The 27511-nt window shown below is 65.8% G+C and overlaps 4 protein-coding genes across 6 annotated transcripts; 3 read left to right on the top strand and 1 right to left on the bottom strand.

The window, feature by feature from the left end:
* Positions 1 to 1221: 1221 nt before the first annotated feature.
* On the top strand, positions 1222 to 3692 carry LOC135999285 (coiled-coil domain-containing protein 194-like). The gene is made up of 5 exons (XM_065652855.1): positions 1222 to 1551; positions 2749 to 2845; positions 3039 to 3171; positions 3359 to 3491; positions 3597 to 3692. Exons 1-5 carry the CDS (start codon positions 1222 to 1224, stop codon positions 3690 to 3692), a joined length of 789 nt encoding a protein of 262 aa, XP_065508927.1.
* Positions 3693 to 5888: 2196 nt separating this feature from the next.
* Positions 5889 to 8877, top strand: PLVAP (plasmalemma vesicle associated protein). Its single transcript, XM_065652786.1, has 6 exons — positions 5889 to 6306; positions 6630 to 6720; positions 6914 to 7503; positions 8214 to 8337; positions 8457 to 8535; positions 8628 to 8877. Exons 1-6 carry the CDS (start codon positions 5929 to 5931, stop codon positions 8632 to 8634), a joined length of 1269 nt encoding a protein of 422 aa, XP_065508858.1. The 5' UTR covers positions 5889 to 5928; the 3' UTR covers positions 8635 to 8877.
* A 912-nt stretch (positions 8878 to 9789) lies between these two features.
* Positions 9790 to 12867, bottom strand: GTPBP3 (GTP binding protein 3, mitochondrial). The gene is made up of 9 exons (XM_065652785.1): positions 12791 to 12867; positions 11952 to 12187; positions 11552 to 11638; positions 11249 to 11451; positions 11099 to 11171; positions 10867 to 11010; positions 10571 to 10736; positions 10207 to 10485; positions 9790 to 10119 (listed from the first exon to the last, which is right to left on the bottom strand). Exons 1-9 carry the CDS (start codon positions 12826 to 12828, stop codon positions 9894 to 9896), a joined length of 1452 nt encoding a protein of 483 aa, XP_065508857.1. The 5' UTR covers positions 12829 to 12867; the 3' UTR covers positions 9790 to 9893.
* A 2176-nt stretch (positions 12868 to 15043) lies between these two features.
* On the top strand, positions 15044 to 24651 carry ANO8 (anoctamin 8). 3 transcript variants are annotated; one of them, XM_065652783.1, is made up of 18 exons: positions 15044 to 15409; positions 18044 to 18154; positions 18304 to 18436; positions 18512 to 18650; positions 19343 to 19439; positions 19733 to 19849; positions 19928 to 20055; positions 20160 to 20321; positions 20540 to 20692; positions 20766 to 20892; positions 20985 to 21034; positions 21117 to 21191; positions 21428 to 21571; positions 22193 to 22852; positions 22939 to 23130; positions 23208 to 23339; positions 23585 to 23695; positions 23784 to 24651. In XM_065652783.1, exons 1-18 carry the CDS (start codon positions 15310 to 15312, stop codon positions 24453 to 24455), a joined length of 3303 nt encoding a protein of 1100 aa, XP_065508855.1. In that variant the 5' UTR covers positions 15044 to 15309; the 3' UTR covers positions 24456 to 24651. The 3 variants fall into 3 exon arrangements, with proteins under 3 accessions (XP_065508855.1, XP_065508854.1, XP_065508856.1); XM_065652782.1 differs by having other exon boundaries at positions 20985 to 21040; XM_065652784.1 differs by lacking the exon at positions 21428 to 21571 and having other exon boundaries at positions 20985 to 21040.
* The last annotated feature ends 2860 nt before the right edge of the window (positions 24652 to 27511 follow it).

Raw genomic sequence — 27511 nt, 5'->3', positions numbered from 1 at the left:
CCCTGTCCCCTTGGGCCACCCTGATCCCCAAGCCCTGGGACACACTGATCCCCATCCCCTGGGATACCCTGATCCCTGTCCCTTGGGTCATCCTGAACTCTGTCCCCTCTACCACCCTGATCCCTGGCCCCTGGGACACCCCAATTCCCTGGGACACCATGATCCCTGTCCCCTGGGTCATCCTGAACTCTGTCCCCTCAGCCACCCTGATCCCCAGCCCCTGGGACACACTGATCCCCATCCCGTGGGACACCCTGATCCCTGTCCCCTGTGTCACCCTGACCCCCCCGCGCTGTCATCTCCCCACAGAGCAGAACCAGCTGCTCAAGACAGAGGTGGCCCGGCAGCAGGAGCAGCTGTGGGACCTGCAGGCCACCAGGTGAGCCCCACGCTCTGCCCCGCTGTCCCCAGCCCTGAGCTCTGTCACCAACTGTCACTGTCCCCCCCCAGGGACATGATCCAGCTGGAGAACGAGCGCCTGCAGAAGCAGCTCCAGGGCACAAGGAGCGGGGACTCGGATGGGAGCTGGTTCTGGATCCTCCTCCTTCTGGTTGTCCTGGTTTGGAAGTGGCTCTGCTGAGCCCCACGAGCCAGGACCACGGGCTCCGCTGGTTCCGTGTCCCCTGGCGTGGGGCGAGGAGGGACTGTCCCCATCCAGGGTCTGGGGGAGATGATGTCCCTCCAGCCACCAAGGGCTGTGCCCAGGGCAAGAGAGGACATGGGGGCACAGGCTGGAGGGGACAGAGACACAACAGGGCTGCACTGAGTCAAGGTGTCCGCAGGTGCTTTACAGTTAAAGAAGTTCTAACCTATTTCCATTAAAACCTTGTGAAAATCCAGTATTTTGTTGCTCTTGGCGACCTGGATCCCCAGCCCTGCTGCAAGGGGGTGCTGCAGAAACCCCTGGGGCAGACAGCAGCCTCAGTGTCCCCAACACCCACCGGGACCCCAACTGCATCCCCGCTTGTCCCTGCGCTGTCACCCACGGCCGGGCGCAGGGACAGCGCATTGTCCCACGTCCAGCACAAACAAAGTCTTTTCTGGGCTGTGACCTGTGCGAAACCGCAGCCCAAAATGATGTTTGGTGAGAAAAAAAAAAAAAAAAAGGAAGAAAACCCACCACAGGCAGCAATTACGGCAACCCAGGGAGTGACCTGCCCTGGGGATGCTGCCACATCCCAGGCAGCCGCCACGGGAGCGGGCGAGCGTCTCCAACCCGCCATGGACCCCGCGGTGCCCAAAGCCACCCTGAAGGTGCTGGGGCTGTGCGCGGCGCTGCTGGTGCTGGTGGCAGCGGTGACGGTGGCGGTGGCGGTGATGGTGTGGCGCTCGGAGGCGCTGGGGAAGCTGCGGGGCTGCCGGGAACAGGCGGCGAACGAGAGCCAGGAGCTGGGGACCCGCCTGGCCGAGCTGGAGCGGGAGCGAGCGCGGCTGCAGCGTGCGGCGGCGGCGGGCGCCGAGGCCGAGGACGCTCTGCGCAGGGACATCGCCCGAGCCCGCGGTGACAGCAGGAAGGTCAACGCCAGCCTGGCGTCCTGCCGGGAGCGAGCGGTAGGTGCTGGTGGGGATGGGGACAGGGGGGTCCTCGGCCACCTGGTTGTGTGCATGGGTGCTGGGGTGTTCTGAGAGACCTGGGGGGTTCAGCTGGAGAACAGGAGCTGAGGGGAGACCTTCTGATCTCTGACCTGCCTGGAAGGAGCTTGGAGCCAGGGGGGGTCGGGCTCTGCTCCCCAGGAACAAGCGCCAGGAGCAGAGGAAACGGCCTCAAGTTGCGCCAGGGGAGGTTGAGGTTGGATCTGGGGAACAATTTCTTCCCCCAAGGGCTGTGGGGCATTGGAACAGGCTGCCCAGGGCAGTGCTGGAGTCACCATCCCTGGAGGGGTTGGACAGATGGACGTGAGGTTCTCAGGACATGGGGCAGTGCCGGGGCTGGGGGAACGGTTGGACTGCATGATCTTGAGGGTGTCTTCCAACCCAAATGATTCTATGATCCAGAGAGCAAAGCCCGGCTGCAAAGACAAGCTGGGAAGAGTGATACGCAGCCCTGGGGGTGCACGGCCACCTCCCGGCACGGGACACCCCAAAAAGGAACCCCCATCTGCCCCCGGTCCCTCAGCACAGCCCTGCTCCCACTGTCACAGCTGTTCCCAGCAGTCACCCAGCTGCTCCGCACACATATAATTACCCTGCCCCAAAGCAGCTGCGGGGGCCGGTGCGGAGCTGCCGGTTCTCTCCTCCCAGGTATTTTTAGCTGCCGCCCCGGCTGGGAAAGGGCCCGGCCCCGGTGCCGCGGCCACAGCCTGGAGGAAGAGCTGGGTCCCACCGCCCCTCTGGGCTCATCCGGCCAAACAATGGTCTGGAGAGGCTGGAAAAATGCTCCGGCTTCCCGGGAATGGGGCTGGGAGTGGGGCTGGGCTGTGCAGCCGTCGGGGATGCAGCTCGGGCGATCGCTGTCCCCCCCGGCAGCAGGGATGCCATCCATGGGGCACTTGAGTCACCCAAGACATCTGCGGTGCACCAGCATCCTCCCCGGGACGGGCATCCCTCTGGGAAAGAAGGATTTTCCCTAAATCCATGTCCTGACCCCTTTGATAAACATGACGGGGAGATGTAAAGCCCCCAGGAGCCTGGGGACAGCTTGGGGACATGGGGCGGTGGTGAGGAGGAACAAGGCTCTGGCAGAGGATGGAGAGCCCGGAGGACACCGTCCCACCCCTGTCCTCAAGCCACCGTGTCCCCTCTCCCCAGGCCAGGCTGGGGGTCAATGTCACGGCGCTGGGGGACGAGGTGCTGGCCCTGCGGCGCGAGCGGGCTGAGCTGGCCCGCGGCAAGGCGGCTCTGCAAGGTGAGGTCTGTCTGTCCCCTGCATCCACCTGTCCATCCCCTGCGTCCGTCTGTCTGTCCCCAGAGCACAGCGGCATTGGGTACAAATCCCCTGTCACCCCACACGAGGGGTCCCGCAGCCGCACGCCCTTTGGGGAGCGTGCGCGGTGGGTTGGGGGTGTCGGGGTGACCATGCTGTCCCCTCGGTCCCGCAGCGGAGCTGGCGCGGGGGGAGGAGCAGGCGCGGGGGCTGCGGCAGCGGCTGGAGGAGGTGACGGAGCAGCAGCGAGCGCTGCGGGCGCGGGGGGAGCAGTGCCAGGCCCGGCAGAGAGAGCTCGAGGACACCCTGTAAGGTCCTTGTCCCCTGCCATGCGCTGGGCACCCCAGAGCATCCCCCCCAAAACCCCACGCTCAGCCTGACTCCCACTCTCTGTCCCCCACACCAGCCTGCCCTGTCCCTCCCTCCCCATGGGGACCCTCCGTCCCCCATCCTGAGGACAGGGACACCCCGTCACCGGCTCCATTGTCCCCACAGGCGGGACTACGCGACCCAGCTGGACGCACTGCGGCGGCGGACGAGGGACCGAGCGACCGGGCGCAGGTGCCCCCCATCCTGGTACTTTCTGTGTGGCTGGTGCGGGGGGGACAGCCGAGGAGGGGGGTCACCGGTGCAGCCACGCTTCCTGACACGTGCCATTGTCACCGGTGTCCCCAGAGGAGCAGGACCCGGGGGCCACGCAGGGACTCACCCCCTGCTCCCCCATTTTTTGCAGGAAGGGCTGAAGCCTGGCAGCCCCCCAACCCCTGCGTGTCCCGATGTCACCTTGTCCCGATGTCACCCTGTGTCCTGCTCCCACCGCGTGTCCTGATCCTGCCACCTCTCGTGATGCCGCCGTGTGTCCCGATGCCACCGCATGTCCCAGTGCCACCAGCACAGCAGGATGGCCAGACCGGAGGGGTTGGACGTTCAGCTTTTGAGCAGTTTGAGCTCAACCCAGGGATGGTTTTTCCCACCTGGGGGGTTTAATGCCGCATTCCCAGTGAGCTCCAGCAACTGGGAAGTCTGGGCAGGTGTTTGGGCAATAAAGGCTGCTCTGCTCACCAGGACGTGTCCCCTGGCTGTCCCCACAGCCCCAATCAGCCGTGACACCCCCCGCCCAGGGCTTTAACCCCCAGACACCCCGGGGGACGAGGCGGGAACAGGGGACACAAGGGTCAGCAGCTGCTGCTGTTTTCCAGTCGCTTCCCAGCATCTTTGATGCCGCTTTGAAGAAGGTTTCCAGGAAAGTTGGCCGATTTTCCTGCCACCGCGGTATCCTGTGCAGAGGGCAGGCAGCGCGCAGGCATCCGGCCCCCGCCGGGGCAGCGCCCCCCGCCACCCCCTGCTCCGGGCTCTGGGACGGGGCTGGCAGGCGGTTTCCAGGTGAAAGTGTCTCTGCATACTCTGGAAAGTGTCCCCAACCAGTTGTTTTGGGGCTCCCCGGGCTGCAGAGCCCATGGTGGGGGAACACCAGCCCCGTTGCGGCACCCCAAACGTGGGGGTCCCAATGCGGAGCCCCCAGCCCCACAGCCGTTTGGAACTAGGCAGAGCCGTTCCCATGGTCTGACCTCAACATGCAGCACGGGAAAGATTAATTATAGCCAGGAGGTTAATTGGGAAACGGGACAGAGGTAGGGGCTGTGGTGCCAGGGGGAGAGCGGGTGCCCCCTTGGGATCCCCAGTGACTGGGGGAGGCTGTGGGGAGCCCTTGGGGGGGCTGCCAGGGGGAGCATCCAAAGCCAGCGGGGTCAGGGGTCCGGCAGAGCCCCGGGAGGGTCCCCGTGTGGGGGCCGGGGGTGACTCACCGTTATTTGCAGCTCAGGAAGGAAACGGCAGTAGCTGAGAATGGATTGGGGACCGACACCATCCCAGCCATCGCAGACACTTCCCGGTCCCCAGGGACCGCAGCGCAGCCAGAAGGCAGGAAACGGCGAGCGAGCGGCTCGGGGTCAGCGGCCCCCCCGGCAGCCCCCCCTGAGCATCCTGCAGAGCTGGGGGTGGTCCTGGGCACAGCCAGCCCCTCTGCCACAGCCCAGGGCTCCCGTGGGACGGGGACACGGTGGCGATGGCCAGGGATGGGGTCCGAATGTGCTTCAGCTCAGCCCAGATCCAGGGGGGCTGGTTCTGCAGCCAAGACCCCCGCTGTGGTCACCGGTGCCGATGCAGCAGCAGAGACCAGGAGCGGTTCCCTATGGCAGGATGGTGGCTTTGAGTGACAGCATTCACAGATGCCACAGCCAAAGGTTCCCAGCGGTGGCTTCATCCCATGTCACCCACCCCAGCCCACTGCCACCCTACCTGCCAGCCAGGGCCTGCCCGCATCCTTCCCTGCCCGCATCCCTTCCCTGCCTGCATCCCTCCCCTTCCCGCATCCCTCCCCTGCCCGCATCCTTCCCTGCCCGCATCCTTCCCTGCCCGCATCCCTCCCCTGCCCGCATCCTTCCCTGCCCGCATCCCTCCCCTGCCCGCATCCTTCCCTGCCCGCATCCTTCCCTGCCCGCATCCCTCCCCTGCCCGCATCCCTCCCCTGCCCGCATCCTTCCCTGCCCGCATCCCTCCCCTGCCTGCACCCTTCCCACAAGATGCAGGAGAGCAGACGTGGAGCATCGATGCCCATGTGCCACGCACCTGGTGAGCAGCAGGGTCCAGCCACTGTCCCCCCACGAGGACGTGGTGCCAGAACCAACCCAGGGTGCCCGGTGGGTGCAGTGGGATCCTCCTCTGGTGGGCTCAACCCCCAGGCGCTCCCGCTGTGCCAGGGGCTATTTTGGGGTGAGTCTGTCCCAGGAGAGCACCGGACCCCAGCACAGGGGTGGGGGGAGCGGGGTCCCAGCCTTCGCCCCCATCCACTAGCAACCGGGAACAATAGTCGTCCCGCAAACAGAAGCTGCACCGTGATAACCCGGCGGGTCGGAGGCATCCGGCGCGGCAGGAAGGAGCCCGGCAGAAGGAAATATTAAATAGAGCAATATAAACACGGCGGTGGGAGCCAGCTCCGCCCCGGCGCGGCTCCCCCCGCTTTGAAAGGAGCTGCGGTGGGGTGGGGTGCGCAGAGCGCCGGCGGGATGGAGAAGAGCAGCTACGCCATGGCCAAGTTCGGTTTGGAGCCCAAGGAACCGATGCCGAAGCGGGACTGTGGGTTTTATATCAAGTACATCTTCCTCTTCACCTCCCTCATCCAGTTCCTCATCATCCTGGGGCTGGTGCTGTTCATGGTGTACGGGAACGCGCAGGGGGGGACAGACACCCACCTCCGGCTGCTGGAGGAGCAGCTGCAGGACCGTTACAACAAAATCATCACCCTGGGGGGCAGGAACATGAACCTCACCCGCACCCTCAACGCCACCCTCAAGGAGAAGCAAGGGCTGCAGGTCCTGGCCCAGAAGGTGCAACGGGAGCTGGAGAAATGCAACAGCACCCAGGGGGCCAACCCCATCGCCAAGGTGAGACCCACTCCCGGGGAGGGGTGGGGGGCAGTGACCCACCTGTGGCTGCTGGAAGGAGCTGGGACCTCGCTCCAGCCCATGAGGTTTGGCAGGGATGGGGGGAGATGGGGGCGAGCAGAGCCCGATGGTGATGTGTGCCCCCCTCTCCCAGCCCCAGGGCAGCTCTCAGCTCTGGCATCCTGGAGCCAGCACCCGCCATTCTCATCCTCCCCCTCCTCATCCTCCCCAGCGCCCTCAGCACCACCCGGGGGGAGCAAAGCGATGCTGGGGGGTCCTCGCGTGACACTCTGACCTCCCTCCTCTTCCTCCCCCCACCCCAGCTGCAGGAGATGGCAATGATCATCTCCTACCAGAAGATGAAGCTGGACGAGTGCCACATGACCATCAGCCTCATCAACGCCAGCTGCAGCGGTAAGCAACCCCCCCAGGCGCCCCCCAACCCTCCCACCCCCTGGGGACCCCCAACACCCCTCAGGGACCCGCCACAGCCTGTGCTGGGGGGGCTGCCCCCTCCCCAGAGACAGGAGAATCACCCCAAGATGCAGGGGGGGAGTTTGGGGTGGGGGAATCACGCACCCCAATCGCGTGCCCCCACCCCGTGCAGCCGAGAAGGCGCAGCTGCGGAGCCAGCTGGACCAGAGCACCCTGAGCAAGAAGGAGCTGGAGGAAAACTGCCGCAAAGCTAGCGCCACCCTCACCAAAGCCACCGGGGAGCAGGAGAGCTGCCAGCGGGAGCTGGTGACCACCAAAACCGTCTGCGACTCCACCAAAACCAACCTGGAGCTGCTGAAACACGAGTGCGGGTCCCTGCGATCCGACATGAGCTACTCCTTCCAGCGCATCAAGGAGATGCTGAGCCCCTACAGCTGCAGCACCGTCCACGAGCAGCTCAACTGGCTGACGCAGCGCACGGAGGGGCTTTTCCTCTGGCAGCAGGAGCGAGAAACCAAATACGTGGGGAAAAGCGTCTGCGACATGAGCCTGCTCCAGTGTCGCATCAACTGCTCCGGGGAGAAGCAGGAGTTGGAGAAGCGGCTGCAGGATGCGGAGAAGCAGGTGAAGGGCGGGCAGGAGGAGAAGAAGAAGCTGCTGGCGGAGAAGGAGCAGCTGGGGAAGGAGCTGGTGGAGAAGAGCAAAGCGGCGGTGCAGGCAGGATACCTCAGGGAGCAGCTCAGCGTGTGCATGGGCTCCAAGGTGAGGGAGCTGCTGGGGTGTGGAGACATCCCCAGGCACTGGGACAACCCTGGGGACCTTCTGTGGCTGTGCTGGGAGCATGTGAGGCCGGGCACATACATCTTTCTTTTGCACTTGCACTTCTGCAAACTCACCTTTGTACACGCATCTTTCTTTTGCACATTCTTTTTGACCAGGCGTTTTCTTTTGCACACGCATCTTTCTTTTGCACATTCTTTTTGAGCATGTGTTTTCTTTTGCACATACGTCTTTCTTTTGCACATTCTTTTTGACCATGCGTTTTCTTTTGCACACGCATCTTTCTTTTGCACATTCTTTTTGACCATGCATTTTCTTTTGCACACGCATCTTTCTTTTGCACATTCTTTTTGACCATGCGTTTTCTTTTGCACATACATCCTTCTTTTGCACATTCTTTTTGACCATGTGCTTTCTTCTGCACATACATCATTTCTTTCACACGCGTGCTTCTGCAAACACACTTTTGCGCATGCATTTTCTTTTGCACCTACACTTTTGCCCATGCAACTTTGCACATGCATTTTCTTTGCGCTTGCATCTTTCTTTCGCAAACTGCAAGCTTCTTTTGCAAACTTCTGCATGCGCACTTCTGCATGGCCACAGGGTGCACCCCAGGCAAGGACAAGCCATCGCAGCACCCTGGGGTGCCCTTCCTGCCAGCGCTGACCCCCCCGCCCTCCCCTCCACAGATGAACACCTTCTTTGACCTGACGGGCTCGCGGGTGCCGATGGGCAGCGGGCGGCCGGGCCCCTTTGTTAACACGGGCTCCTATGCAGATGCTCTGCGGAACCAGGGCATCTTCGGGAACATGGGTGAGTCCTGGAGCAGGGGGGACTCGCTGGGGGTCACTGTACCCCCATGGTCGGGGTCACTGTGCCCCCACGGTGGCTGCGCCCAGCCTGGCTCAGCCCCCACTGCTCCGTCCCCCCAGGGAAAATCAACACGGAGGAAATCCAGCGCACAGTGCAGAAGATCATGGAGCAGTACACGGGCACCCTGAAGAACCCCAGGTGAGGGGGGCTGGTGCGGGACCCCATCGGGGTCGGGGAGAGGTGGCGGAGGGGCTGGGGGTGCCAGGGGCCTGATCCTGCGCTCTCCGCAGCGGCTAACGGCGCCCAGCGGCTCGAGGACACGACCAGGAGTCGCTTCCCGCGGCACGGACGGCAAACCCCAACCGGGAGCGAGCGGCCGGCACCGCCGCCACCATCCTCCCCCCACCCCGGGGGGGCCACCAGCACGGCCGGGGCCAAGGCCACCCTCCCTGTCCCCCTCCCCGAGCCCCCACGCTTGTCCCCCCCACGCGCATGTACCCGCACGCTTGGCGACAGGGCTGTAAATACAGCCGGCCCTGAGCACCGGCACAGCTCGTCACACGTGTGAGCGGGTGTCTATGGGGGGGGCGCAGAGGCCACGGCCGGGATGGGGACAGGGAACGGCCCGTCCCGGCTTCTCGTGACCCTTTGGGACGGGAAGCGCGCGAGGCCGAGCGAGCGGGAAGCCCTTGGCCACCGAGCCCCCGGGCAGGGGGACCGGGGCTGGTGCGGGGGGGGGAGCACGGGACACGCCGGGTGATTAATCACCAGCTGCCACTCGCTGATTTACGGCCCCATTTCCCCGCTCCTTCCTGTGGAAAGAGCCTTTCCTGCCTGCCCGCACGCCAGCCCTGCCTGCGCCGCGCCGGCAGGACACGGGGTCCCCCACCAGCGCCCCCAGCTCCCACTTGGGGTCCCCCACCCAGGTCCCCAAAGCGGCGTCCCTCCTGGGATATGGGATATCCTGAAGCTCCACTATAAATAATCTCAGAGCAACAGGCTCTGCCAGAACCAGGGCAGGGGGGGGGAACAGGGGGTCCCTGGGGAGCCCCCACTTTTGGGGTTGCAAAGCCCAAAGCTGCCAGGTGGCTGCAAGAGCTGGGGGGGATCTCACGGCTCCCCAGGCTGGGGCTGTGCCCTAGGGGGGACCCCAAGACCCTCAATGCTCATCCCCAGGGCTGGGGGGCACTGCGGATGCCAGGATGGACCCGCCGGGATGCTGAGCCTCATGTCCCCCATGCCAGGGCACAGAGGGATGTCCTGGGGGGGGATTTTCCCTTCCAGGCGCTCCAGCTCCTTGTTTGTCCTCCTCGCCAGGAAACGGGGCCTCTCCCAGTCGTTTTTTCCATCTCTGCGGTTCGGGATGCACTCCCCCATGGCAGGAAAACACCGGGACACCAAGTCCCACGGCACTGGGGACAGGGGAAGGACACCAGAGCCACCAAAGGCACCACGGTTTAATCCGAGCACAGAGCCGCGAGCCCCCCCGCCCGCCATCCTCGATGCCGGTGTCACCGCAGCCGGGGGGACAACCCCGTCAAACCCCGCTGCGCCCCTCACTTGCCGACGCAGAAGTCCCTGAAGATGATGTCCAGGACGTCCTCGGCGCCCACGTGGCCGGTGATCCTGCCCAGGTGCCGCCGCGCCAACCGCAGCCGCTCGGCCGCCAGCGCCAGGTCCCGCTCCCGGCCGTACCGCGCCAGCGCCGCCACGCAGGCGCCCAGGTGGAGGCTGTGCCGGCTCTGCGTCAGGCTGGGGGAGCCTGCCAGGGGATCCCCACACCTGTACGGGAGCGGGGAAACACCCTGGAGAACCCCCCAAGCTGGGACAGGGTGGCCAGTGTCCCCCCCGCTGTCCCCCGGCACTCACAGCCGCGCCAGCTGCCGCGCCAGCAGCGCCAGGAGCTGGTCGAGCCCCTCGCCCGTCTTGCAGGAGAGGAGGGCGGTTGGGGGCCCCCCCAGGGCGCGGGCGTTGCGCAGGAGGGTCCCCTCGCCCCCCTGCAGCAGGTCAGCCTTGTTGAGCACCAGGATGCAGGGGGTGGCGGTTGCGGGGGGCAGCAGGGACCCCAGGGCAGCCCCCAGCCCTGCCGGCTCGGGGGGCACCGCTGTGGCGTCCAGCACGGCCAGCACCAGGTCTGCTTGCTGAACCCTGGTTGCGGGGAGGGACAGGGTAGGGACAGGGGTCACATCCTGCCCCCCTCCCAGCCCTCCCAGCCCGGACCCCCCGGCCTCACCGGTCCCGTGCGCGGGTGACCCCCTCCTGCTCCACGGGGTCGGTGGCATCGCGCAGCCCGGCCGTGTCACTCAGCACCAGGGGGTACCCGCCCACGTTCAGCGCCACCTCCACCACGTCCCGCGTCGTCCCCGCAACCGGTGACACGATGGCTGCCGGACGCTGGCCTGGGGCGGGGCGGGGGGACACAATACTGGGGATCCCCCTCTGTTTTCAGTGTTGGGGATAACAGCTGCTGTCTCCAGGGAGGGGGAACCCCGTCCACGCTGCGAGCGGCCACCCCCGCGCCCCACTCACACAGCAGGTTGAGGAGGCTGCTCTTGCCCACGTTGGGGGGGCCGGCGATGACGGCGTGGACCCCCCCACGGAGCAGCTCCCCCCGGCGCCCGTCCTGCAGGTGGGCACCGATCTCCTGCTCCAGCGCCCGCACGGTGGCATCCACTGCGGGGAGAGAGTACAGGGACATGGAGCAGGGGGCGACAGCAGGGACCAAGTGTCCTGACCCCCCCCACTGCCCTGCCAGCCTCACCTTGGGACAGAACCTCTTCCTCCACGTTGTCATCCTCACTGAAGTCGATATAGGCTTCAAGGTGGGCGAGAGCCTGCGGGCCGGGGTGGGTGTCAGTGGGGACATGCCAGCTCCGTGTCCCCAAGCTGCATGTGTCCCACCACCCGTTACCTGGGTGAGGGTCTCGCTCCAGCGCTGGTAGAGCCGCCCCAGCTCGCCTTCCATCTGCCGCAGCGCCTGCCGCCGCTGTGCCTCCGTCTCGGCGTGGATCAGGTCCCCCAGCCCCTCGGCCGCCGTCAGGTCCAGCTTCCCGCGGCGGAACGCTCGGCGCGTGAACTCCCCGGGCTCGGCGGGACGCAGCCCCGGCAGGCTCCCTGCCAGCCCCGCCGTGAGCTGGGGACACCCTCTGGCGGCACCCCCGGCGGCGGGGGCAGGACCCAAGGGGGTGTAGGGATGGGATGGGGGGAGCCTCACCCAGCGCCCGCAGCACCCCGCTCACCACTGCCGGCCCGCCGTGCACGTGCAGCTCGGCACAATCCTCCCCGGTGAAGCTCCGGGGACCTGCAGAACCGGGACATGGCGTGGATGGCACCAAGCGAGCCCCTGCTTGCACCCAGCGCACCCCATCTCTGCCCTCAGCAGACCCCACAGGGGCTTTTGGGGAGCTCAAGAGAGACCCCCCCCACTAGCAGCTGCGGTTAAGATCAGTGCAAAGGGGCCAGCGTTGAGCCAGGACCGTCCCCACTGGCACAGGGACCATCACTCAGCCGGTTTCATGGTGCCAGGGAAGCCGAGAGGGGCTGCGCTGGGCACCAGGACCCCTCACTGGGCACCAAGACCCCCACCGGGCACCAAGACCCGATGCCAACCCCACCTGGGAACCAGACGATGAGGCCGCGGTCCAGGGTTTCGGCAGTGCTGGGGTCACGGATGTGCCGCAGGGCCAGGACGCGGGGTGGGGGCAGCTCGGGGCGGCCGGTGAGGCTCCGCAGGGCCCCCCCGCTGCCCGGCCCGCTGGTGCGGATGACGGCCACCCCGCAGCGCCCGTGTCCCGAGGACACGGCGAAGATGGTGTCCCCCCAGGCCGCCGAGCACAGGCGCTGCGCCCACCTGGGACAGGGCGGGCAGCCTGGAGAGGGGGTGCGGGAGTGGGGGACCCCCCATCCACCCCCCTCAGGTGCCGCAGAGTGAACGCAGGGATGAACAACCCCCGATTCACCCCCTGGACCCCTCTCCATGCACCCCACACACCCACGGGGGGTCCCACTGCACCCCGGGGTGCAGACTCCTCCCTGTTCCCCACCAAGGTGCTGAGGTGCACCCCTTCCTTCTGCAGCCCCCCACCCCAGCTTGCACCCCCTCCCCGTGCACCCTGCCAAGCCCTTTACCCCCGCAGCACCCCCCCCCCAAAATGTGCAGCCTCCTCTATATGCTCCCTCTACTTTGGGGTGCATCCCCAAACGCATCAGGGTGCACCCCTCTTTTCCTGTGCACCCTTCTCTGAGGGTGCAGTCCCTCTCCGTGCACCCCCTCCCCAGGTGCTCCCCCCTTCCCACGCACCCCTCCCCAGGTGACCCCCCCTCCCCATGCACCACCGCTACACCGGGGAACCCCAGCCCCATGCGCACCCCTTTCCGTGCACTCCCTCCCCAGCGTCCCCCAACCCCAGGGTGCCCCCAACCCCTGGGGTCCCCCACCCCGGGCTGTCCTCACCTGCGTCCCGCTGCTTTCAGCGCCCTCCGCAGCGCCATGAGCCCCCGGCACACGCCGCCCGGCCGCACCCCGCCGCGGCTTCAGCGCAGGCGCCGCGCCCCGCCCAGCTGCGCGCGGCTATTGGTCAGTGCCCTGGCGATGGGCGGGCTTTATGCCCACGGTCCTGCTTCTGATTGGCCAGCGCCCAGCAATGGCGTCACTCCGTCTGAGGCTGCGCAGGAGTTGACCGCTTCCGCCCGGCGATGGGCGCGTCGCTACCCGGGGTGACCGCAGAGGTCCCTGCTCGTCCCCTCCGGTGTCCCTGTCTGTCCCCGCCGGGGGAGCTGCAGCACCCCACGGTCCCTCCGAGACACTGCACACCCGCTCACCCCCTGGGTGCGGCCCCCGCGGTGTGCGGGCGTCCTCCGGTTATTGCGGGGCTGCGCAGGAGCCAGACACGCGCGACCCCTGGCTGCACCCTAAAAACAACCCCCAGCACCGCGGGACCCTCCCCGTGTCCGGAGTAGGGGAATAGCACGTGTCCCCCCGCGGCAGAGCTCACTCCTGCCCAGTACCTGTCTCATTGTCCCCTCTGCACCCACCAGCATCCCCGTCCCTCCAGGGCGGAGGGCTCTTGCCCCCACTCTAACTCAGGCTGTCTAGGAGTGCTTGGGCTTTTCGGGGACTCCTGCTCACCTTGGGGGGGTCCCTGCACTGGGCACCACCAGGTCCCGAAGCAGCTGAGCCCCAACTCTGCACTCGTCCAAGCTGGAGCTGCTTTTCCTCTGGGGAACCCCCACCACGTCCTGAGGGTCTCACTTCTCCCAAGCAAGGGCCAGGGCTGTCCCCATCCCATCCCTGTCCCCATCCCATCCCTGTCCCCATCCCAGCCCTGTCCCCATCCCAGCCCTGTCCCCATCCCCTCCCCTCCTGCTCAGGGCCCCAGGCTGGGTGAGTGGGCTGAACCAGCCAGTGCACAGGGGTTGGGGTGTGAGCAGCCAGGATGATGGGGTCCCCCCTGCTCTAGGGGTCTCCCCTCATAGTCCCCAAATTCTCAGCTCAGTTTGCAGCGGTTTTGGGTCGGCTGGGGCCTGGAGAGGGCTGCGGGCCACTGCGGTGGAGGCGGGGGGGCCAGGGGGGATGGCCATGCAGACAAAGGCGCTGGAGCAGGGAGGAGCAAGCAGCAGCATGGCCGGGATGCTGGCAGGGATGCAGGCAGGGATGCAGGCAGGGATGCTGGAATCCCCAGGATGCTGAAGACGCGTCAATGTCACCCCCTGTGTCCCTGCGGACACCCCAAACCCCCCCATGCTCTGTGGGCCAGGGATGAGGGCCAGAAATCCAGAGGAGGAGCCGCAGCAGAGAGCATCACCGCTGGGGCTGGGAGGGGTTTCCCTGAGGATCTTGGGGGTCCTCGGGTGCCCATACCCCACATCACAGCCCTGCACGGCCGCTGGGGCAGACCCCGGGTGACCAGAACAGCCCAGACCCCTCCCGACGGCAGGGTGCAGAAGCTTTTCCTTGTACCCCCCGTCGCCCCCCCCAGCCATCCCGTCCGTGCCAGGCAGCTGGACCCGGCCCGGGGGGGTCCCAGGAGGGTCCAGTGGGGGTTCAGGCTCCACCGGACCCTCTGGGCGGGGGGGGGCACCCTGTGCCTGGCCAAGATGGGAGCAGCGGCCAGGCCTGGCCTGGGAGACGTGCCAGCCTGTCCCCCCCCAACTCCAGCTGCCGAAGCAGAGATGCCAGAGGAGGGGATGGCTCCTTATGGCACCGTTCATCAGTGCTGGCACCCAGCCCCTGCCCCAAAATAGCCGTGGGCATGCGCAGAGCTGGGGGGGTGAGCGGGACCTGGCACAGGGGTGCCCCCCCCCCCCAACAATACCCACGCAGCCAGGGGGCTCACAGGATGCCCTGGCCGGGCTGCGCTGGGCCCCAGGACCCTCCAGCCCTGCTGGGGGGCTGAGTGAGGGTCCCCCCGACTGGGCGGGGCTGGGCTGTGGGGCTGTGGGATGGGGGGGGCCGGGGAGGGCTCCTGAAAGGTCAGAGAGGCGACGTGCAGCCCGGTCGGATTACCGGCCCGTCCCCCCCCCCGGCCCGGGAACAGCCTGATCCGCGGGGCGGGGGGGCACGGGGAGGACACGGGGGGGGCGCGGGGGGCACGGGGGGGGACAGGGCATCCCCGGGGGCGGGCGGGGGGGACACAGGGGGCAGCCCCGGAGGGGCGGGGGGATGCTGCACCCGGGATGCTCCGTGCCCCCCCCGGCGGGGTCTGCGGAGCCGCCGCCCCGCTCCCCGCAGAACCACCCCACGGGGCGCGGCCGGACACGCGTGGCCGGTGCGACCGGCGCTGGGGAGACGGCGACCAACCAGACAATTAAAGGGGCCGGGAGCGCGGCGCTTCGCTCCGCCGCCTTTGTCCCTCCTCCCGCCCGGCGGCGGCGGCTCGGGAGGCACCGGCGGCCCCGGCCCCGAGCCCGGAGCCCAGAGCCGCGGCGGCCCCATGCACCGGCCCCCGCCGAGCCGCCGCGGAGCCCCGCACCATGCCCGAGCCGCCGCTGGCAGCGCAGGACGGCGACCGGCCCCGGCGGGCCCCGCTGGGCGACGAACGGGGGGAACCGGTGGCCCCGACCGGCGTCCTGGGTAAGGTGGCACCGGGCGGGAGCGGCCCCCGCCGCCGGGGTCGGGTCGGGGCTGCGGGCGGCGGCCGCGGGGGGGCCGCTCCCTGCGGCTCGATGCGGATGTCGGCGGGGATGCGGCTCTCGGGGACGGGCGGCGGGGTCCGTGTCCCCGGTGGAGCTTTGAGCCCCGCTCCGGAGGGGTCCGTGTCCCCCCGAGGATCCTGTCCCTGCACCCCCCGGGGGTCTGTGGTTCTCCGGGAATCCGCGGTGTGTGTTCCCACCCCCCGGGACCGGTCCGTGCCCCCCCGGCATGGGGTCCACGCACAGATCTGTGTCCCCGCGAATGTAGCGGTGACCTCAGCATCAGGTCCACGCACCCCCCCCATGTTACCTCCGGGCCATAAACCGCCCCGGGAAGGTCCGTTTGCCCCCCCGGGACAGGCCCATGTCCCACCCAGACCTGGTCCCTGCACCCCTGGGGCTGGGCACTGGGTGCAGAACGGGAGCTTTGGGTTGGGGTCCCCGAGCTGGGGTTGGGGTCCCTCCTTTACATGTCCCCAGGAACAAGTGATGTCCCCATGGCCGGGTTGGGGTCCCCAGGACAAGGCGGTGCAGGCAGGGCCTGCTGCCCGCCGTGCAGCCGAGCGGGAGTCCTGCCTGTGGGAGGGTGACCCACTTTGGGTCCCCTCACCGGGACGCGGCCGCCCGTGGCGGGCAGCATCACCGCTCCCCAAAACGCCCTTCCCCTGTGGCCACGGGCTCCGCTTGGCGGCGGGGCAGCCGTGTCCCCGTCCACGGCACGCTGCAGCTCCGGTGACCTTATCCCGGGGAGCCAAGGTGAGCGGCACGGCCCCCGCGTGCCGGGGGAGCCGGTGGCCATGGGGACAAGCGGGGAAGGGGGGGACACAGGGCTGGGATGCTGAGGGTCCGCATCCCCCCGCTTTGCCGGTGGAGCCCTTGTGCTGGGTTGGTGACGGCTGCAGGTGCTGGGAGGGAGCTGGGGGCTGCTCTCGCTGGTGACAGGGTGACAAGGACCCCGTGGCTGGAACAGGGTGACAGGAGGGTCCGGCACCCCATGGCCAGCCAGGGTGGGGTGGCAGGGGCAGCACTGGGGACCCCTCTGCATCTCGCCCACATCTTTTCCCTTGACCTTGGGCAGGAAAAGCCCTCCTGCACTCAGAGCCGAGGCCTTGGGGTGAGTGCCGCTCTGGTTTGCACGCTGATGCACACACGTGTGCAAGGCTCAAGGCTGCCGCTGCCCAGCGCAGCCCCCGCCCCACTGCCGGCGGGGTGACACCGCTCCCGGCGGGGCATAAATAATTCAAGGCAGCTGAACTCACCCTGCCGGCACCGGCAAGCTGTCCCCGAGCCACCACCACCGGCACCCCGCAGCCATCCCGGCAGCGCCGGGCGCTGGGGTGCAGGATCGGGCCCGCTCCGGGGGCGGTTGGCTGGCAGCCCGGGGCTGTCCCCAGCGCTGTCCTCGGCTGTCGCCCACAGTGCCAGCACAGGGTGGCCTTTCAGAGCCCGGCGCCACGGCCTCTTCCCGATGGCGGCTCAGGCGATGAGTTTGTCGGGTCTCAGCCCGGCTGGTGGGGGGGCTGGCTCTGCTCCCCCAGCGCAGGGGGTTTGGGGGTGCACGGAGCTGGGGTGCAGCCCCCGGATGAGCTGCTGGAGCAGGTTTGGCGTTTCCTGTTTTTCGGGGCTGGCAGGTCCTGGTGTAAGAAGCGTTTCCGGAGCCCCGGGACCTTCCCAGCCCTGGGGCAGCCGGAGAGGCCATGACGTCCCCTGGGCACCGGTTCTCCCGCCCCGTCCTGGCTCTGCCACCCATTAGGAGGGGAAACTGAGGCAGGGAGGTGGCTGGGCACACTGCTGGTGTGGGGCACGGAAAAACGGGGTCCCACGGGGGGACCCACCCCAAGCACTTTTGGGGAGCCTCATCCTGCCCTCCCTATCTGCTCCAGGCAGCATTTTGGGATGCGCCAGGTCCCCATCTGCCCCAAGAGGCGCAAAGGGGACACTGGGCACAGGGACGGGATGTCCCCATGGCGTGGGCACCCTGAAGCAGGACAGGGGCCACATCCCTGTGCGGGACCCAGCCAGGAGGGGGAGAAGAGACTCTGGGGACCGTCCCCATCCCACGTTGCCGCGGCAGCGCGGGGCCTCCCTGGGTTTCCATGGAGACCGGCTGCTTTTTTGCTCTCCCCATTTTTCCTGCGGTTTCCCTTCTCCTGGAGCCGCAGCCCTGCCGGATCCCGGCCCCACCGAGGGGCTGCAGGCAGAGGTGAGCGGGGGGCTGGGGGGGGGGACAGGGGGACACCCCGGGACATCCCGCAGCCACCGGCACCCCAGAGGTGCCAGGACATGTTGCCGGCTCCTCCCCAGCAGCTGTTAGGGCCTTTTTGGGCACCCTGAGCTGCCGGAGGAGAAACCTGAGCTGGAACCAGCGTCACCGCGAGCGGGGCCATGACCTGCTGCCATGGCCACTGCTGGGGACGGCCACCACCGGGGACGTGCCAGGGGTCCCCGCACCCATCCCAGGCGCCAGCAGCTGAGTCGTCGGTGCTTCGGGGTCCGGTTGCCAGTGCTGCGGGTGGGGGGTGCCCCGTGGGGGTCCTGTGGCTGCTCACCCCCCGTTTCTCCAACCCCGCGGCAGATAAGCTCTTCGGGAAGCGGCTGCTCCAGGCCGGGCGCTACATCATGTCCCACAAGGCCTGGATGAAGACGGTGCCCACGGAGAACTGCGACGTGCTCATGACCTTCCCGGGTACGGAGACACTCGGGGTACCGGGGGCTGCCGTGCTGGCATGTGGCACATGGATGGTGGCACATGGGGAGGGATGGGGACCAGAATGGGCTGTGCTGGGGGACAGGGACACCCTGGTCCCCACCATGGCACTGACCGTCACCCTCCAGACACCACCGATGACCACACGCTGCTCTGGCTCCTGAACCACATCCGCCTCGGCATCCCCGAGCTCATCGTCCAGGTTCGGCACCACAAGCACACCCACGTCTACGCCTTCTTTGTCACCGCCACCTACGAGAGGTAGGGTCCCCGCCGCGTCCCCAGCCCCCACCACAGCCCTTGCCGTGTCCCCAGCCATGTCCCCTCTCCCAGCAGTTTGCTGCGTGGGGCTGACGAGATCGGGCTGCGGAAGCCGGTGAAGGCAGAATTCGGCGGTGGCATGAGGAGCTTCTCCTGCGAGGAGGATTACATCTATGAGAACATCGAGAACGAGCTTTACTTCTTCACCTCTCAGGTGGGACGCGCAGGGACGAGGGAAACGGGCCAGGGATGCAGGCATGCGGGGATGCGGGATACAGGGATGTAGGGATGAAGGGATGTGGGATACAGGGATGTAGGGATGTAGGGATGCAGGGATGTGGGATACAGGGATGTAGGGATGAAGGGATGTAAGGTTGCAGGGATGTGGGATACAGGGATGTAGGGATGAAGGGATGTGGGATACAGGGATGTAGGGATGTAGGGATGCAGGGATGTGGGATACAGGGATGTAGGGATGAAGGGATGTAAGGTTGCAGGGATGTAGGGATGCAGGGATGTGGGATACAGGGATGTAGGGATGAAGGGATGTAAGGATGCAGGGATGTGGGATACAGGGATGTAGGGATGAAGTGATGTAAGGATGCAGGGATGTGGGGATGTGGGATACAGGGGTGCTGGAATGTGGGATACAGGGATGTGGGGATGAAGGGACATGGGGATGTAGGGACATGGGGGAAGGAACACAGGTCGTCTCCCCCTCCCCATGTAGAGAAGGGGATCAAAGAGCCCCAGCCCAGCTACAGCTGATCCAGCCACCTCCCAAGCTGGGGAGAAAATGGGTCTGGGGAGGGGACAGGGGCTGGTGACATGGGTGTGGCAGGAAAGGGACTGGTGGCCAGGCAGTGGGACCATCGCCCTGGGCTCAACCCCGCTGCGGTGCGGCAGGAACGGCAAAACATCATCCGGTACTGGCTGGAGAACCTGCGCGCCAAGCAGGGCGAGTCGCTGCACAACATCCACTTCCTCGAGGGACAGCCCATCAGTGAGTACGGCACAGCACGGCACGGTGTGGTACGGCATCACCACCCCTCTGCCCAGCCTGTCCCCAAGCCGTGCTGCGGTGGCCCTGGAAGACACAAGCCCAGCAAGTGTCCCCTGTCACCCCGTGTCCCCATCCCCGCGCTGTGTGCTGGTCGGGGTGGTGGTCGCGCAGTAGATGTGCCATGGCCACCCCAAACCCATCCTCCCCATTTCCCTGTCCCACGCGTCACCGGGGACACGCGGGGGGTGGCAGCGGCCCCCCGGCCGTCCCTCAGGCCGTGCCCTGCGGCGCAGTCCCCGAGCTGGCTGCCCGCGGCGTCATCCAGCAGGTCTTCCCGCTGCACGAGCAGAGGATCCTCAAGCGGCTGATGAAGTCCTGGGTGCAGGCGGTGTGCGAGGCGCAGCCGCTCGGTGAGATGCTGGACGGGGGTGGCAAGGGGAGGGGTTTGGGGGTCCCGGCCCCACTCATGCCCCCCTCGCTCCCCGCAGATGAGATCTGCGACTATTTTGGGGTGAAAATCGCCATGTACTTCGCGTGGTTGGGGTTCTACACCTCGGCCATGGTGTACCCCGCCGTCTTCGGCTCCATCCTCTACACCATCACCGAGAGCGACCAGGTGAGAGGGGCTGGGAAATGGGGTCAATCCCTGTGGTTTTGGGCCATGGGGAGGGGGACATCAGGGACAGGAAGGGACCGACCCTGGTGCCCTCTGTCCCCCAGACCAGCCAGGACATCTGCTGCGTGGTCTTCGCCATCTTCAACGTCATCTGGTCCACCCTGTTCCTCGAGGAGTGGAAGCGCCGCGGGGCCGAGTTCGCCTACAAGTGGGGGACGCTGGACACCCCCCCCGAGTCCATCGAGGAGCCCCGGCCCCAGTTCAGGGTGAGCCCCTGGGGGGTTCCCATGCCCTGGCGGGGTTTCCATGCCCTGGGGCTGGGGTCCAGCTGAGCCCCCCACAGTGAGCCCCCTGGGCTCAGTGCAGAGAACCGGCGCATTCATGACACCTCAGGGGTCTGCGCTGGGTCGACACAGGGATCCCATGGGCATCCCCGCCGTGGGGAAGGTCACACGCTGCCATGTTCCTCCCCCCCCATAATTAGGGCGTTAAGCGGATCAGCCCCGTGACCAGCGCGGAGGAGTTTTATTACCCGCCGTGGAAGCGTTTGCTCTTCCAGTGCCTGGTCAGCCTGCCCGTCTGCCTCGCCTGCCTCTCCTGCGTCTTCCTCCTCATGCTGGGCTGCTTCCAGCTCCAGGTGGGACCTCATCCCCCCCGCCCCGCGCCAAACTGCCACCCCCCTGGCACCGACCCCCTCCCCGTCCCCGCAGGAGTTCGTGCTGAGCATCCGGGAGCTGCCCCGCATCCTCCGCTTCCTCCCCAAAATCGTCCTGGCCGTCATCGTCACCGCCTGCGACGAGGTTTACAAGAAGATCGCCTACTGGCTGAACGACATGGGTGCGTGGTGGCGGGGGGGGCACCCCGGGGTGCTCCGGCAGGGTTTGGGTGCTGGGACCCCCCCTGCCGAGCCTCCCTCCTCCTCTTTGCAGAGAACTATCGCCTGCAGAGTGCCTACGAGAAACACCTCATCATCAAAATGGTCCTGGTGAGAGGGGGCCGGGGGGGACACGGAGGGGACTGGGGGGGTCTCGGCACTCACCCCCCTCCTCCTCCTCTCGCAGTTTCAGTTTGTAAATTCATACCTGAGTCTTTTCTACATCGGTTTCTACCTCAAAGACATGGAGCGTCTGAAGGAGGTGAGGGGCTGTGCTGGGGGCGGGGGGGCCGGTCTGCGCCCCCCCCGGCATCGCCCAGACGGACAGACGGATGTCCTCAACCCACCCTGCCGCTGTCCCCCGCACCGTGCCTTCCCGGGGGGGCCGCTTCCCTGCATGTCCCCCCCGCCGTGGTCCCTGGCTGCGTTGGGTCCCCAGCTGCGGCTCACGGTGTCTCTCTGTCTGTCTGTCTGTCTGTTCTTCTGTCCCTTCCACAGCTCCTGCTCATCTTCTCTCTCTCCCAAAGCCTCGTGCGTCAGCTCAAAGAGGCTCTTCTCCCCTTCATCCTCCTCCACCTCCACCTCTCTTTCATCTTCCTTAAGTGCCTCCTGGGCTTTTGCTGGAGACTGGGAGTATCCAAAGTAGGAGCAGGGGGCGAGGGGGCTGGGCATCCTCCCACACCCACCCCAAGACCCCCAAGTGTCCCCTGGAGGGACACAGGTGTCCCCAGCCCTGGCTTTGCTCTGGCTGGTGGTGGCATGTGTGTCCCCAGCACCATCCCGTCAGCTGTCACCCATGGCGGGGGTCACAGGAGAAGGGGACACCAGGCTTGGGTGTCCACAGGGAGGAGCAGGGATGGGGATGCAGGGACAAACACGCACCCCTGGGTGCTGTCACCTTGTCCCTGGGTGACAGCTGTCACTTATGGGGGGTCACACCAGGCTTGGGTGTCTGTGGGGAGGAGCAGGGACCAGTGATGGGGACGCAGGGATCAGTGATAGGGATGCAGGGACCAGTGATGTGGATGCAGGGACCAGTGATGGGGATGCAGGGATCAGTGATGGGGATGCAGGGACCAGTGATGGGGACACAGAGACCAGTGATGGGGATGCAGGGATCAGTGATGGGGATGCAGGGACCAGTGATGGAGATGCAGAACCAGTGATGCAGAAGCAGGGACCAGCAATGGGGTTGCAGGGACACACACCCAGGTGCTGTCACACCTTCCCGGGTGACCTCGCTTGCCCCATGTCCCCACGCAGATGCTGGCCACGCTGCTCATCACCCGCCAGTTCCTGCAGAATGTCCGGGAGGTGTCACAGCCCCACCTGTACCGGCGCTTGCGCCGCGGGGACATCAACCTCCACAGCCTCCGCCAGCTCGCCCACGCCGTCCTGCGCCTGCTCGCCCCCCGCCGCCGCCCCCCGGGCCCCCCGGAGGGGACGCAGGGCGAGAAGAAGTGTCTGAATGGGGGCTGCGGGGTGCCGGAGGAGGAGGAGGAGGAGGAGGAAGGGCGGCACGGGTCGGATTCGGAGGAGGAGAGCTCCCTGGACTGTGGGCTGAAGCTGAAGAAGGTGAGCTTCAGCGAGAAGGCGGAGCGGCGCGGCGGCGAGCCTGGTGGCCCCGAGGACGAGACCTTCCTGGAGGAGGGCAGCCCCACCATGGTGGAGAAGGGCATGGACCCCGCATCCGTCTTTGAGCTGTGCGAGGACGAGGAGGAGGCCGAAGGTACCCCCGGGAGCCCGGCGAAGGCGGCGGAGCCGGCGGTGATCCCACGGGCCGGCCGGAGGAGGCGGGAGGAGGAGGAGGGTGAGGAGGAAGGGCGGAGGCGCAACCGGGCGTCGTGGATCGACCCGCCAGAGGAGGACTACTCCACGCACCTGACGCAGGCGGAGGTGGAGAGCTGCATGAAGAAATACGAGGTGAGGGACACAGGGACAGCGGGGTGCAGCACACACTGCCCCCAGCCCCATCGCAGCATCCTCTTCCTCCTCCTCTTCCTCCCCAGGACACCTTCCAGGACTACCAGGAGATGTTCATCCAGTTCGGCTATGTGGTGCTCTTCTCCTCCGCCTTCCCCCTGGCCGCCATGTGCGCCCTGGTGAACAACATCATCGAGATCCGCAGCGACGCCTTCAAGCTGTGCACCGGGCTGCAGCGTCCCTTCGGCCAGCGCGTCGAGAGCATCGGGCAGTGGCAGGTGGGCTGGGGGTGCTGGGGGGCCAGGGCGGGTCCCGGTTGGCTTTGGGCTCATCCCCAGCGCTGTTGCTCTTGCAGAAGGTGATGGAGGCCATGGGCGTCTTGGCCATCGTGGTCAACTGCTACCTGATCGCCCAGTGCGGGCAGCTGCAGCGGCTCTTCCCCTGGCTCAGCCCCGAGGGAGCCATCATCTCCGTCGTGGTGCTGGAGGTAACGGGGCTGCCGCCCGCTGTTTGTTATTGTAGGGTCTCCTGGTGTTGTCATGGCTCAGACAGCCAAGGGCTCCCCCAGATTTCCCCACCAGGGATGGGGTGTCTAAAGCCTCCGCTGCACCCCCAGACAAAGAACCAGGGCCCAGGATCTCCCCAGGGTGTTATTGTAGGGTCTCCCTGATCCCCATCCCTCGCAGGCTGTGTTTTGGGATGCTCACCCAGACCCGCGTGTCCCCCCTGCAGCACTTCGCCCTGTTCCTGAAATACATCATTGAGGTGGCCATCCCCGACATCCCCGCCTGGGTGGCCGAGGAGATGGCCAAGCTGGAGTATCAGCGCCGCGAGGCCTTCAAGGTACGTGACGCCAGGACGGGACCCCCCCCTTGGACCCCCGCGGTGTCCCCGTGGTGTCCCCGGGGCTGACGCGACTCCCCGTTGACAGAAGCACGAGCGGCAGGCGCAGCATCACTTCCAGCAGCAGCAGCGGCGCAAGCGTGAGGAAGAGGAGCGGCAGCGGCACGCCGAGTACCAGGCCCGCAAGGAACGCGAGTCCAACCGCGACGAGGCCAAAGCCGAGGCCGCCGGGCAGGACCCGGCTCAGGAGAAGAGCCAGAGCAAAGGGAAAAGCTCCGGCGCCGCCTCGCATGGCGCCGACAAGCCCAAGCGTCCCAGCTCCCTCCTGGCCACCAACAACGTGATGAAGCTGAAGCAGATCATCCCTTTGCAGGGCAAGTTCCTCTCCGGGGGGGCCGGCGGCATGGCCACTGCCAGGTCCCCCCAGTCCCCCACCGGCAGCGAGAACAAACTCCCCGGTTTCCTCAGCTTCAAGTTCCTGAAATCCCCGGAGACGAAGCGGGACACGGGGACCGAGAAGGTCCAGTCGCCCACCAAGCCATTCAACCCCGGCAAGCTCTTCAACTTTGGCAAGTCCGAAGGGGCTGGGGGCAACGGAACGGCGGCTACCGCCTCCCCCCAGCCCCGAGCCGGCCCCTCGGCGGACACGGGCGAGCGGCCGGTCCCCAGCAAGTCCCATCTCAACGGGGCGCCGGAGGAGGGGGGCCGAGAGGAGCCCGAGAGCCGGGCGGAGGAGGAGAGCGGGGGCTACAAACTCTAAGTGGACATTTTTGGGTCAGGCAGCCGCCACCATCGTCACCCTCTCGCCTCCCCTCGCTGTCCCCCCGCCGCAGGGAGCTCAGGGCTGCTGTGCCGGGTGCCAGCGCCGGCCCTTCGCTCTGCACCGTCCCCGCCTTTGCCGCGTCCTCTCGTGTCCCTCCAGCCGCTCCGCTGGGACCTGCCACGGCCCCGGCGTCCTGCACCGGGGACACCGCAGAGAAGTGAGCAGCAGCCGGAGGCGTCGGATGGAGCATCCCGACGGGGAGATATCCTGGCCAGCGGCTCCAAGGAGTCATGGTGGGGAGACGCCGCGGTCCAGCCCAAGGAGGCACCGAGGAGCTCGGGGATGCTGGAGCCACCAGCATCCACCACGTCTGCGATCGCGGAGGGACGAGACAGCGGCACTCACGGCGGCGAGAAGAGCCCGATTCACCCGTGACCTCCAGCCATCGCCGCGGCGGCACCAGGGCCGTGCCCTGCTCCGTCCTGCTCCCCGTGGATTGTCCCAGCATGGGGACATCGTCCTGCCCGAAGCCCGGGAGGGAGGGGGGTGAGCGGCGAGCGGCAGCCACCCGGACCCCTGCGCACGGGCAGCGTTTCTTGCACTAAAACCCAAAACAAAACCCAACGCAAACGACTCGCTCCCCTTCTTCATGCAGCGGCTTGAGGCGAGCGGTGGCACCGGTGCCACGGAGCCCAGTCTGGGCAGTGGCCCCAGCGACCTCAACGTGAGCCAGGACGCTCCCGTCCGCCCTCCGCTTCCTGATTTCTTGGAATTATTTCGCAATAAGGCACCGGCACGCAAAGGTTGCGCTGGAGAAGAGCTGGGGGGGGATGCAGGGTGAGGGGTGTGAGCAGCTTCGCTTCCGCCAGGGCGAAGGTTTTGGCCGTCGCTGGGTCTAGTTTTATAGTTTTAGAGCTTTACCAGCCGCCAGCCTCGCGCGGGCTGTGCAGGGAGGCGGCCGCTCCGGGCTTTGCAGCAGCTTCGCTTTAGGGGCCAGGACGGGACGGTGGCACCCCAAGGTGGCAGTGCTGGCACCCCAAGGTGTTGGGGACACCCAGCCCTGCCAGATCCCCCCTGCCCCGCGCCACCAGCTCTGCTCTCTGCCCACCAGCCACCCACCATTCCCGAAGCAAGCGGGGGACGCTCGGGGGGCTGCCGGGAGCTGGGGGACACCCAGGAGACAGGGGACACCCAGGTGGTCACCCCATCACTGTGCCTGGTCCGGGGCTGGGCAGTGGAGGGGTCTGCGCCCCCCTCTTTCCCCTGGTCCTGTGCTGTAGAAAATGTCAAAAATGTAGAAAATTGTTTCCCCCCTCGTCTCTTTCCACACATCACGTAATATATATATTTTTTTTTGTCTTAAGCCATTTTATACAGCAATAAGGGCAGGAGAGGACAAAGGCTTTACCTACCCTGCTCCAGCACGGGCAGGGAGATGCTCTCCAAGGCCAAAGCCACTGTCCCCACCGCCACAACGGGGACAAGACCCCCGTGGCAGCTGGGGAAAGCCCCAGCTTGGCTGTCCCCACCTCGCCCTCCCTGGGCCGCGCAGAGCGGAGGATGCAGGAGAGATTTCTGGGGCGATTTCAGGGAAAAGGGAGCACAGGGCTCTGCGGTGCCGGGAAACTGGGGCACGGCAGCCATGGGACACCAGTGAGACCAGTAAGACCAGTGAGCCCTGAGTGGAAGCAGCAGCCTGATAAATGATGGAAGGAGAAAAGACCCCGGCCAGGCTGGGAGGGGCCAGGGAACCCCAAACATCCACCCCAGCTCTCACCCCATCCCTGGGCTTCAAGGGAGCTGCTTCTGTCCCATTTCCCCCCGCAAGGGTGACAGCCCTGGGGACAGTGACAACCCAGTGACAGGGTCCCGCTGCATTTTTAACCATTTCTCTATACAAATTATTTCTACAAGCGGCTGCCTGGCTCGTATCTCACTCCTCCGGGCAGTTACTGTACCAAGGAGGGAAGATTTAAGTTGTCTAATTTTGGTTTTTGGGTTGGTTTTTCTTTTTTTTTTTTTTTTTTTTCCTTGCTGTGGTTTATTTCTTCAGAAATTAAAAGAAATGAAGGGGGTTTATTTATTTCTTTTTAATTTATTTTGTCATATTTTTGTAAAACCTGCAGAAATGCAATAAAAAAAAAATCTATTTCAACAAGCCTGAAGGTGTGGGCTACAATTCAGCAGCTTGGCACAGGGGACGAGGCTCAGGGCTGCTGGAAGGGGACACTGGGGACATTGTCACCAATTGGGGACATTGTCACCAATTGGGGACATTGTCCTCTAACGCTGGGCAAAGCTTGGGGACACAAGGATACCAACCACAGCTCTCACATGGATTGTCAGGTAGAGGAAGAATGAAGAAAGTTAAAATCCTCTAAATTCTGCAAATTTATTATACACAGTATCAAACATGGAATAGTTTAAAAATAAATGCAAAAAAAAGAAAAATCCAATGGTCATGACATTCGACTAAGGGGGTATTTACAGTCACTCCAGGCGGGCAGCCCTTCTGCCAACATGCAGCTTTTGGGGAGAAAAACACCCCAAAAAATCCACCTTCTCCCACCCCCGCAAGACAAGATTTTTGCAAAAAGAGGAAAATTCAAGTTGCAAAACCAGGTTGGAAGGAACAGAGACTCCGCATCGCACAAACCAGCCTGGGATGGCGTGTGCTGGAGCGACTGGAGGTGACGGCTCAGACACCGCGCGATGGGCAACGGCTCCGGGACGGGCGGGTTTAACTAAAAATACCCAAGAAAGCTCGTTAACGGCACACTGTGCGCTGATTAATAAGGAATGAATGCGTTCGGAAATCGGCACAACTGCAGCGCAGACAAGGCAGTGACTCAGCCCCGGCCGGGCTGTTTCGTACAGTAATTAGTCATCCCGCAGCCCCAAGAGCTTCGTTAAGGAACGAGCTGGCGAGTCCTGCTCTCCACCGGCTCCCTCGATGCTCCTCAGTCCCTCTTTTTATGCCACTTATCAAAGGAGTATTTGACCTGTTAGATTGTCCAATATTGTGTCTCTCAAAGAAAAACCCCAAAAAATCC

Source organism: Caloenas nicobarica, chromosome 27 (genome assembly GCF_036013445.1).
Source record: "Caloenas nicobarica isolate bCalNic1 chromosome 27, bCalNic1.hap1, whole genome shotgun sequence".
Taxonomy (NCBI): domain Eukaryota; kingdom Metazoa; phylum Chordata; class Aves; order Columbiformes; family Columbidae; genus Caloenas; species Caloenas nicobarica.
Note: the sequence above shows the minus strand (reverse complement) of the source record. Positions and strands in the feature narration are given on the sequence as shown.